We start from the raw sequence: 12,673 nt of genomic DNA on the forward strand, positions 1-12,673 counted from the left end.
GAATCGAACATGGCCATATGAGTTGATACCATCACTATGTATAAAAAGATATCGTGCGTGAACCTATAGGTCAATCTATTTATCTGTATATATAGATAGATGAAATGCATAATCTAGCATGCCTATTTGTGAACATGAAATAAAAAAATCACCCTCGACCCCATGTCCGAATAAAAGCGGTTAAAGGGTTGGAACCTATAAAAATGGTATCTCCAATTATAGCCCCTCTGGGATGTAAAATATATCTCTTCTCACCATCCCCATAGTGTATGAGACAAATGTATGCATTTTGATTAGGGTCGTATTCTATGGTTACGATTCTACCATATATGTCTTTTTCATTTCGTCGAAAATCAATTTTACGGTATAGACGCTTATGACCTCCCCCTCTATCTATTATTGTATTTAGTTTATGTATTCATTTTTTTAGTAATTTCCTACTTTATTTTATTTTAATTTTATGCAATTTATATATTAATATTAAATTTATAGATTATAGATTTTCATTTTTTTTATTTTTTAGAATATTAAAAAATTATTATTATATTATTGGTATTTCCAGTGGCGGACGGGTGAGTAACGCATAAGAACCTGCCCTTGGAAGGGGAACAACAGCTGGAAACGGTTGCTAATACCCCGTAGGCTGAGGAGCAAAAGGAGGAATCCGCCCGAGGAGGGGCTCGCGTCTGATTAGCTAGTTGGTGAGGCAATAGCTTACCAAGGCGATGATCAGTAGCTGGTCCGAGAGGATGATCAGCCACACTGGGACTGAGACACGACCCAGACTCCTACGGGAGGCAGCAGTGGGGAATTTTCCGCAATGGGCGAAAGCCTGACGGAGCAATGCCGCGTGGAGGTAGAAGGCCCACGGGTCGTGAACTTCTTTTCCCGGAGAAGAAGCGATGACGGTATCTGGGGAATAAGCATCGGCTAACTCTGTGCCAGCAGTCGCTTCTCAATACCGACAACAATGAAATTTATAGTAAAAGGAAAATCCTTCGACTTTAAAAATCGTGAGGGTTTAAGTCCCTCTATCCCCAACCCCAAAAAGCCCGTTTGCTATCTATTTATTTTATCCTACCCTTTTTGTTAGTGGTTCAAAGTTCCTTATGTTTCTCATTCATCCTATTCTTTGCCGTTTTACAAGCGTATCCTAGCATAGCAGAATTTTGTTCTCTTATCACAAGTCTTGTGATATAGTGTGATGTGATATATATATGATATACGTAGAAATATCTTGAGCAAGGAATACCTATTTGAATGATTCATAATACATATGATTACTCATATGGAAATTTACAAAGTGACCGGCGGTATCTTGACCCTTAATTACTAGGGCGTTGTAAATATTAGGCATTTTGCCCGGGGGAAAGGCTACATCCAGTACTGGACCGATGATTTGAGAAATACGCCCCAAATTTTCTTTTTCAAGCGTGGAAACTCCAGGAACAGAAGTAGTAGGATTTATTTTCATAATAAAGTGAAATATGTCAATTTCTTTTTCCAAAATTATCTAATACAAAATAAATCTTCGACAGGAGGTTGATCGGTTAATTCAATAAGAAATGGGGGTTAGCGCTCGATTTCGTTGGTCCCATCCAATTCAAGTGCATGCAATTGGATTGTTTCCTTATTCAATGAAGGAATTTTTAAGTTCAACCAACCTATTTTCAAAACAGGAAGTGGATAAATAAAAATTTTGGGAGAGTCTTTCATTTGTCCATCATTATAGGCACACCATCCATATTATCTATGGAATTCGAACCCGAACTCTATTTATGATTCCTTATTTCTATCTCATTATCCTTGTTTCAATTTCATTTCATATTTTATTTTAGCATATCGATTTTTTTTACTTTACGTCCAACCTCTCCCCCTTTTTTCCATCTATATTCCCTTTTTTTTCATTTCAGGGCCGAATTACGCCTGTTTTCACATCTAGGATTTACATATACAACATATATTACTGTCAAGCGTGAATTTCTTATTTTATTGAGCTTATAATATATAATTTATATTAGATGTTAGAATATTAATTCTATTATATATTTATCTATTTCTTATCTATTTCTATTTCATTTATTTCATTTGCATTTAGAATTTTGATTCAAAAAAAAGTAAGGAATTATAAACTTGAAAAACACGGATCGGGTTGCGCCATACATATGAAAGAATGTAGAATAATGATGTATTTGGCGAATCAAATACCATGGTCTAATAAGGAACCTTTCGGATTCGTTGATAATTTTTTGAAAGATTTCTTCGAAAAGGTTTCATTAACTCCTCATTTATATCGAGTAGACCTTGTTGTTGCGAGAATTCTTAATTCATGAGTTGTAGGGAGGGACTTATGTCACCACAAACAGAGACTAAAGCAAGTGTTGGATTCAAAGCTGGTGTTAAAGAGTATAAATTGACTTATTATACTCTTGAATATGAAGTCAAAGATACTGATATCTTGGCAGCCTTCCGAGTAACTCCTCAACCCGGAGTTCCGCCTGAGGAAGCAGGGGCCGCGGTAGCTGCTGAATCTTCACTGGTACATGGACAACCGTGTGAACCGATGGGCTTACCAGCCTTGATCGTTACAAAGGGCGATGCTACGACATTGAGCCCGTTCCTGGAGAAGAAGATCAATATATATGTTATGTAGCTTACCCTTTAGACCTTTTTGAAGAAGGTTCTGTTACTAACATGTTTACTTCCATTGTGGGTAATGTATTTGGGTTCAAAGCCCTGCGCGCTCTACGTCTAGAGGATCTGCGAGTCCCTACTGCTTATATTAAAACTTTCCAAGGCCCGCCTCATGGTATCCAGGTTGAAAGAGATAAATTGAACAAGTATGGTCGCCCCCTATTAGGATGTACTATTAAACCTAAATTGGGGTTATCCGCTAAGAACTACGGTAGAGCAGTTTATGAATATCTACGTGGTGGGCTTGATTTTACCAAAGATTATGAGAATGTGAACTCCCAACCATTTATGCGCTGGAGAGACCGTTTCTTATTTTGTGCCGAAGAAATTTATAAATCACAATATACTTCTAATGTCGAATCAGGATCAACTAGGACAGAAATAAAGCATTGGGTCGAACTCTTCTTTGGTGTCAAGGTAATAGCTATGAATAGTCATCAACTCCCCAGAAAGGGTAGAAGAATGGGACCTATTATGGGACATACAATGCATTACAGGCGTATGATCATTACGCTTCAACCGGATTATTCTATTCCACCTCTTAGAACGAAAAGAACTTAATTCTCTTTCTCTGAAAATATAGAAAAAGGGGGTCTGCGCACCAATATCTGCCATAAAAGGTCCAAGCCATAATGGATGAGAAGTTATACGACTCAACTCCAACATAATTACTCTGATATAGCTAGCCCTTTTAGGGACTTGAATATTCCCCAACTGTTCTGGTCCATTTACGGTTATTGCTTCCGTGAACATAGTGGCTAAATAATCCCAACGCGTTACATAAGGCAAATATTGTTTAATTGTTCAGTTTTCCGCAATTTTTTCCATTCCTCTGTGTAAATAACCTAATATTGGTTCACAGTCAACAACATCTTCACCATCTAGAGTAACGATGAGACGAAGAACACCATGCATTGATGGGTGGTGAGGCCCCATATTGACTATCATAAGGTCTTTTTCTGTAGCTGATAGATTCATAAGTTTTTCCTCGATTCATTCTTACATGAATTGTTGAAAACGAAAACAAGTACATCAAAATGAAAATCTAATAAATCGACTAATTCAAAATTTGCAAATTAACGATTTTTTGATTCCCGAATATCCAACTCACCAATTAATTCTTTATAACGTATTTTATTTGTCTTTGATAAATAAGATAGCAGTCGTTGACGTTTTCCTAGAATTTTACGTAGACCTCTCTGAGATAAATAGTCTTTTTTGTGCAATTCCAAATGTGAAGTAAGTCTTCGTATCTTATTGGTGAAACTAACTATTTGAAATTCAACAGACCCCCTGTTTTCTTCTTTTTTTTCTTGAAAAATAACTGAGATGAATGAATTTTTACCATAAAACCAAAAAATTTCCCCCTTTTTTTGAATGTGAATTTTACTGATCAGTAATAATAATACCAATCATTTTGATATACACGATGATTTTAAGTTCGTTATGAACTTTATCATTTTTTTTTCAAATAAAATTAATCAATCTGGGTCATATAAGCAAAAAATCTCAAATATCCTTCATCATGAGACATATAATTGTCACTATAAATAAGAACAAAAATTCCAACAGTAGTGATTAATATTGACATAATAGAGGTAAGTGAATCAATAAAGTAGCCAAACTCGAAAGAAAAATCATTATAGATGGTCCAAGACCATACATATTGATAGATAGAACTTCCATTTATTTGCTGAATAGACAGATCGAGCGAAAAAATCATAACTATACTTAACAATAAAATATTGGGAAAAGCCCACATACGACGAAGATTTTTTGTTACCGTTGGAAAAAGTAGGAGTCCCATTCCTATTCTACTCTAGGGATAATTTTTTTCGCTATCTTTTTTCGAGAACCGCCTAAAATTCTAACTAAAAAATGAAATGATTTTTCATTATCTCAATTGAAGTAATGAGCCTCCCAATGGATTTGGTTAGACAATGTATGGTTGGTAAACAGTGGTCGATTTTTTAGCAAGGTACGGAATGTATCGTCAAATATTCAATATGATTCCACAAGATCTAGTTTCGTTCAAGTAACGGATTCTCGCCAATTGAAAGGATCTTCTGATCAATCCAGAGATCGTTTCGATTCCATTAGTAATGAGGATTCGGAATATCACACATTGATCAATCAAAGAGAGATTCAACAACTAAAAGAAAGATCGATTCTTTGGGATCCTTCCTTTCTTCAAACGGAATGAACGGAGATAGAATCAGAGCGATTCCCTAAGTGCCTTTCTAGATATTCCTCAATTTCCCGGCTATTCACGGAACGTGAGAAGCGGATGAATAATCATCTGCTTCCGGAAGAAATCGAAGAATTTCTTGGGAATCCTACAAGATCCATTCGTTCTTTTTTATTCTTTTTAGATTCATTGCTACAAATATGGATTATTGAAAAAAAATAAGACATGTATTTGGATATTTCCTTTCAACTACAATAATATTCTAGTATTTATTTGATATGACATGAATAGTTGAAGGGAATTCCCCGAAGAGAAAATGGATTATAGGAGTGTGTGACTTGAACTATTGATTGGGCCGTGCAGAAATATGCCTTTATTTGCTACATTGGAATTCACAACCAAATGTGTCTTTGTTTCAACCACCGTGTAAGCCCCATACAAAGGATAGGCTGGTTCGCTTGAAGAGAATCTTTTCTATGATCAGACCTGACGATGTTGTGTATAAATAGGGCTCCGTAAGATCCAGTAGAATAAGTGATTTGGCATAATCAAAATTAGATTTTAGTTTTTTTTTTTACTTTCTTATCTTAATAGTATGAAAATGCATTCATTTTTTCTTCATCGACCCGATTTAATTATACTATCGGAGTGAAACAAGGGATCTAAAGAAGAGCAAAGGCTAGACTGTATTAGTAACAAGTAAATCCTTTGTATGTAAAAAATCTCGATATATTTTTGGGATAAAGGTGAATCGCAAGGCCTAAGACGACCCATAAAGCACTTGATCACGATCAACTTTGTACGCCTACTTGGGTATTGAGCATTTACCTGTAAAAATGAAATTCCTTGGAATGTATAATTGCAACTCCGTAAAATGGAATCGGGTAACTTTTTTCTTACATATGGAACCATTCATATATGTGGGGATAACATATAGATAAATTTTAGGACCGAATCAGTATTATTTATCTTCGTATGGATGTAGAATAGATAGAGAAAAAATAGATTGGAAGGTCCAAAATTATACCAATGGAATTCTGTCTGCTATATTCTGAAGAATAAAAAAAAAGTGCTTCTGAATTGATCTCGCCCATTCATAATTTCAATTTTTATTTGTTGAGTAATAACTTAAGCCTTCAAAAAATAAAAAGAATTGTTGTGAATCGATTCCAAGTTGGTTTCTTTCGTATTCTTATGGATAGGCTAATAAATAAACAGAAATAAAAGACAATACATCCCACCCAAAAAGGGAGGTATTCCAATGCAATAAAGTTACATAGTGTCTATTTTTCGTTGATAAAGGGGTATTTCCATGGGTTTTCCTTGGTATCGTGTTCATACTGTCGTATTGAATGATCCCGTCGCTTGCTTTCTGTTCATATAATGCATACGGCTCTGGTTGCTAGTTGGGCCGGTTCAATGGCTCTATATGAATTAGCCGTTTTTGATCCCTCCGATCCCGTTCTTGATCTAATGTGGAGACAAGGTATGTTCGTTATACCCTTCATGACTCGTTTAGGAATAACCAATTCATGGGGTGGTTGGAGTATTACAGGGGGGGCTATAACAAATCTGGGTATTTGGAGTTACGAAGGTGTGGCCAGAGCACATATTGTGTTTTCTGGCTTGTGCTTCTTGGCAGCTATCTGGCATTGGGTATATTGGGATCTAGAAATTTTTTGTGATGAGCGCACAGGAAAACCTTCTTTGGATTTGCCCAAGATTTTTGGAATTCATTTATTTCTCTCAGGAGTGGCTTGCTTTGGCTTTGGCGCATTTCATGTAACAGGATTGTATGGTCCTGGAATATGGGTGTCAGACCCTTATGGACTAACTGGCAAGGTCCAACCTGTAAATCCGGTGTGGGGCGTGGAAGGTTTTGATCCTTTTGTTCCGGGAGGAATAGCACGCAGATCCCAGAAACGCATAGTTTCCCCTCCAAAAATGACTTCTCCGGTCGGGGAACGCATTAGATATTTACCTAACCCAGTCTTTAGAGATAAAGACGGGCGTGAACTTTTTGTACGTTGTATGCCTACTTTTTTTGAAACATTTCCGGTTGTTTTCGGTAGACGGAGACGGAATTGTTAGAGCGGATGTCCCTTTTAGAAGGGCAGAATCAAAGTATAGTGTCGAACAAGTAGGTGTAACTGTTGAGACTTAAATTAAATATTAAATAATAATAGAGAAAATTTACAAGATATGATCTATCTGTATCTAACGTATCAACTCCAAATATTGCAAATAAAAAGTAAAAGTCTTTATTTCGATTTGATATATGAGATGAATCCAGTATTTCGTATAACCCGTTTAGTGCGTTTGATATACCATTCATATTGCCCTCTGACAGAAATAGAACTTTACTTAAAAAAAAGGAATTATTTTGATTCAATCTTCTCTTGCCTACTCAAATTCTATATTTTTGACACCGACGAAACTAATCACACAATATTCACAGTTTTTTTATCTCTTTTGTGCGATTCTATCGAAGAGCAGATGCTATGAATCAATTAATTTAAATTGAGTTCATTTTTCAGAAAAATCATCGGAAAAAGTGATCCATTTGTTGTCATTTATACGACCAAAATATTATGATCATGATCATTAAGAATTCAACGGGACCCTTCCTCGCGAATCAGACAAAGAAAGTGGAGGCGGGCCCTGTTGAGTTCTTACACTTTCATGCCTATAACTTAGTTCGTCCCATTATCCATTATTCCATATTATAGGGACGAACCCAATCCAGAATATGAACCATAAAAGAAAATACCTATTAAACCGATCACAGGAATACCACCCCCCGAACAGTACTATAAGAATCAGTACTGAACATCCCTCCTGTAATTGTACACGCGCCCATAGCAATAACATATTTAGGTTCGGGCATTTGTTCATATAATCTCACTAAAGAGGGTGCCATTTTCATTGTTACTGTTCCAGCTGTTAAAATTAGGTCTGCCTGTCTAGGACTCGATCTTGGTACCAGCCCATAACGATCAAAGTCGAAGCGTGAGCCTATTAATGAAGCAATGATTCGAAGCACTTCTTTTTACACTATTTCGGAAACCCAAGGACTCAATTGTATGGATATGTAAAATACAGGATTTCCAATCCTAGCAGGAAAGGGAGGGAAACGGATACTCAATTTAAAGTGAGTAAATAGAATTCCATACTCGATCTCATAGATACATATGGAATTCTGTGGAAAACCGTATTCGATGAAAGTCGTATGTACGGCTTGGAGGGAGATCTTTCATATCTTTCGAGATCCACCCTACAATATGGGGTCAAAAAGCCAAAATAAATTATTTTAGCCCTTATAAAAAGAAAATGGATTCTTGAACCCCTTTCACGCTCATGTCACGTCGAGGTACTGTAGAAGAAAAACTGTAAAATCCGATCCAATTTATCGTAATCGATTAGTTAACATGTTGGTTAACCGTATTCTGAAACACGGAAAAAAATCATTGGCTTATCAAATTATCTATCAATTTAAATCTATAAATTTTCCATGAAACTAGACTTATATATCTTCTTACCATAATTTTTCCAGAATTTTTGGTTTGGTCAATTTGTATAGTTTATTCATTAAAGGTTCCCCTATTTTGCAGTTCAGCGGACCTGACCTCTCTTCACTAAAAATCAATAATCTCATTATAAATAATTTGGAAAACATTTCTATTTCTTTCTAATGTAAATAGACTCAGTAAGGAATCTATACATATAAAATTTGGCTTATAATTATTTTTTTAAAATTTCTAGTGATTTTCCATATTTGGAACAGGGGATCACGAAGTCACTCTGAACCAATCCTACAGAAATTTAAATATCTCAGAATATAGACTTTTTTTGCTTGTTCTGTTTCTTTCCTATAAAAATAGACCCAATAATATTTAATTATATATCTCATTCACCATTTAATTCCATTTCTACAAATTTTAGTGATTTTTCAAAACCACATCACTGCTGTTGTTTCCTAAGTATTCCATGGCCAACTCTTACTCTTTCATAGTTTCTTTGCATCAAACCTCATTTAGGCATATATAATACCAAAACATGTTCATATTTAGCTATATCATAACCTAATCATTACCAAGTATTCACATGCCATTCTTTAATCATATCATAAGGACATACACACAAAATAGCCAAGTCCCTATACATGCCATAAGTTAAAGTATTTCTAGTCACAAAATACCGAGATAACTCGTTGATAGTGTGAGGCAATCTCTGACGTCCTTACGAATTTCCGAGTTGGCTTTGTGATACTATAAAAAGATTAAAAAGAAAGGGAGTAAGCATAAATCTTTGTAAGTTTGCATGTAACTAAATAACAACATTCTAAATGAATTATCAAGATAACCTGAACGTTTCGAACATGGACTTATCTTACCTTCCCTTTGGTACACTCTTTGAATTTTTCGTTGAACCATTTGGAATACTAAGGATACACGGGTACCTTTCCTTTTTAAACTTACCATTGCCATGTCTTGACATGGTCTTACGTGGTATCCTTGCCTTATGAACTCACCATTGCCATGCCTTGCCATAGTCTTACATGGGATGTTTGCCTTATAGTAGTTTATCAATGCCATCTCTTGACATGGTCTTACATGATTTCCTTGCATTGTAAAACTTACCAATGCCATGCCTTGGCATGGTCTTACTTGGTATCCTTAAACCCTAATGTCATGATATTTGTATCCTACACATTCCTAAGGTTCAATAGAACTTTTAAGTATCATTTCTCCGTCAATTCTTGCTTGAATCATCAAGGAATAAATTTACAAAACAAATATATGGATGCTGAAAAATAACATCATTAATTATAAATAATAAAACATTGCATTTATTCACTGCAAACTTACCTCGAAACAAAATACGATCAAATATTATGATTTAGTCCTCAACCTTTTTCTTTCCTCGGTCTAATCCCGAATTTCGTTCTTCTTGATTTATAATTGCAAATTTAACTTATTTAATATTCACATTTATCAAAATAGTCCTTAACTCTGACTTTGATAAAATTACGATTTTGCCCCTAAACTTTTGCATATTTACACTTTTCCCAAAGGCTCAGAAATGAAACTTTATCCCTAATTCTTATGTTTTATGACAGGCTGATCATTTATTTACCTACGGCAACATCAAATTCCCACTCTAACATGTACTTATGACCATTATGTATTTTTACCGATTATGTGACTCGTTTTCGCTTAAAATCGCTTAGCTCAATTGTTTAACATAATTTCAAGCTTCATGTTCTACCATAAAACATCAAAATAAACAAATTTCACCTATGGGTATTTTTCCAAATATGAACCCTAGGTTATATTATTGCTAGAATAAGCTAAATCAAGTTACCGAGACTTTAAAAACGTAAAGAACATTAAAAACGGGGCTTGGAATCACTTACTATGAAGCTTGGAAGCTTGAAAATACCCTAGTTATGAAGAACCCTTGAAATTTTGGCCTAATGAAGAAGATGGGCACATTTTGCCATCTTTTTCCCTTTTTTTAATCTTTTAATTACCAAATGACTAAAATACCCTTCATTAAAACTTTAATTATTTTTATCTATGTATGTCCATTTTTATCCATGAAAACCTAATGGTCTAATTACCATTTAAGGACCTCTACTTCAATTATACTCTTCAATTTAATCCTTTAGCATCTAAAACTCATATTTATCAACTTTTGCAATTAAGCTCTAGTAGGCAAATTAAGCACGCTATCTATAAAATTTTCCATCGGTACTCTAACACATGCATATAATCACTTGGTAAATTATAAAAATTAATTGGAATAAACTTTTCTATCTCGGATTCGCAATTTCGCAACCACTGTTCCGTTTAGGCCCTATTTTGGGATGCTACATAAACTAACATAGGAGTTACATAATGCAAGTCATTATTTATAGTGCATACTTAACTAACATGAAAGTTATATAATGCATTACTTTATTAAATGTAGAACACACAAAGTGCAAGTTAAAATTAAAATATGCTAACTTATTAATTTAAATAAAACTTAATTAAATTAAAAAGTCCTTAAAAACATTGGCCCAATAATCAATCAGGCCTATGAGATGTTTCATCTTGCACTTGGGCCCCTCAAGTTTAGGCCAATCTCGATGGTGTTGAGTTGCGTCATAACATGATGCGACCGGGTTCGCATAAAAAACCTAGGAAGACAACTTTGTTAGTACGAAATGTACACTTCTTCAGGTTTGCATACAAGGTCTCCTTTCGAAGAACCTCCAAAATAGATTTTAAATGCAACACATGTTCATCCAAAGACTTACTATAGATAAGGATATCATCAAAATATACAACGTCAAACTTACTAATGATGGCTCGTAAAAATAATCATAAGATGCATAAATGTACTAGGTGCGTTGGTTAGGCCAAATGGCATGACCAACCATTCATACAAATCGTATTACGTCTTAAAAGCTATCTTCCACTCATCACCTTCTCGTATTCATATTTGATGATACACGCTCTTCAGATTGATTTTTTAAAACAATTGTGCACCACTCAACTCATCAAGCATGTCATCTAAGTGCGGTATTGGATATCTATACTTAATTTCTATCTTATTCACCACTCGGCAGTCTTTCGTCCTTCTTTGGCACTAATAACATAGGCACGGGGCAAGGACTAAAGCTTTCGCGGTTGTAACCCTTTTCCATAAGTTCATTAACTTGTCTTTGTAGCTCTTTAGCCTCCTCTGGATTGCTTCAGTAGGCCGGACAATTAGGAATAATGGCTCTGGGAACAAAATCTATTTGATGTTCAATCCCTCGAATGGGTGGCAACCCCCTAGGGACTTCGTCCGAGAACGCATCATTAAAATCCTGCAAAAGAGACACAACAGAAGAAGGGATATTTTCAACTAATTCATTAGTATTCAAAAAACTTTCCTTGTACATGAGCACAAGGATCGGTTATTTCATCTGACTCTTTTTCCACTTTTCCTTCTTTTTCTTCTCTCACTTTTTTTTATTTTCTTTATTCTTTTCTCTCGTTTTTCCTCCGCTTTTTTAGTTTTCTTTTCTTGTTCATTTTCACTCTTTTCTTTGTCCCTCGCTTGATCAACATAATTTTTCAATTTGATTTGGTCTTCATAAACTTGCTTCGGCGTCAAGGGAGCCAAAGTTACATTCTTCCCCAAATGTTTGAAAGTATAGAGATTTGTGTAGCCGTCGTGAATAACCCTCCGATCAAACTGGCACGTCTTTCTAGCAAAAAGTGTCCAACATGTATGGCATAACATCACAAAGGACTTCATCTGTGCATTTCCAATTGAAAATTCCATGAGCACTTGTTTGGCGACCTTCAACTCACCACCGTCATTATGCCATTGAAGCTTGTAGGGGTGCGGGTGCTTAGTTGTTGGAAGGCCTAATTTTTCCACCATCAAAGTGCTGGTCACATTGGTGCAGCTCCCACCATCAATAATAGCGCTGCATACTTTGCCTTGTACATGGCATCGTGTGTGAAATATATTTCCTCTTTGTTGCTTATTCTCTATACTTTGAAGGCTTAGGCTCCTTTTGATGACAAGGATTTCGCCATCAATAGCATATTCAAGTTATTCCTCCTCGTCGGTGGGTGCATCAAGTACTTCCTTATTTTCCTCCTCTAACTCAACTTAGCCATTGGCTCGAACCACCATGTTGCTTTGGTTAGGACATTGGGTGGCAATATGCCCCTTCTCAAGGCATTTAAAGCATTTTATGTCCCTTGATAGATTGGGAAAAGCTTTGGACTTACCTTTGCTAGTTTC

General features: G+C 35.5%; 1 protein-coding gene and 1 pseudogene across 1 annotated transcript; both read left to right on the top strand.

Annotated features, from left to right (window-relative positions):
- Positions 1-2,174: 2,174 nt before the first annotated feature.
- Positions 2,175-3,258, top strand: LOC121227912 (ribulose bisphosphate carboxylase large chain-like). The gene is given in 2 exon segments (XM_041110857.1): positions 2,175-2,531; positions 2,534-3,258. Coding segments are annotated over 2 exon segments (924 nt in total). The 5' UTR covers positions 2,175-2,329; the 3' UTR covers positions 3,256-3,258.
- Positions 3,259-6,179: 2,921 nt separating this feature from the next.
- Positions 6,180-6,988, top strand: LOC121227914 (photosystem II CP47 reaction center protein-like; annotated as a pseudogene).
- Positions 6,989-12,673: the final 5,685 nt, after the last annotated feature.

This window comes from Gossypium hirsutum, chromosome A01 (assembly GCF_007990345.1).
Source record: "Gossypium hirsutum isolate 1008001.06 chromosome A01, Gossypium_hirsutum_v2.1, whole genome shotgun sequence".
Classification (NCBI taxonomy): Eukaryota; Viridiplantae; Streptophyta; class Magnoliopsida; order Malvales; family Malvaceae; genus Gossypium; species Gossypium hirsutum.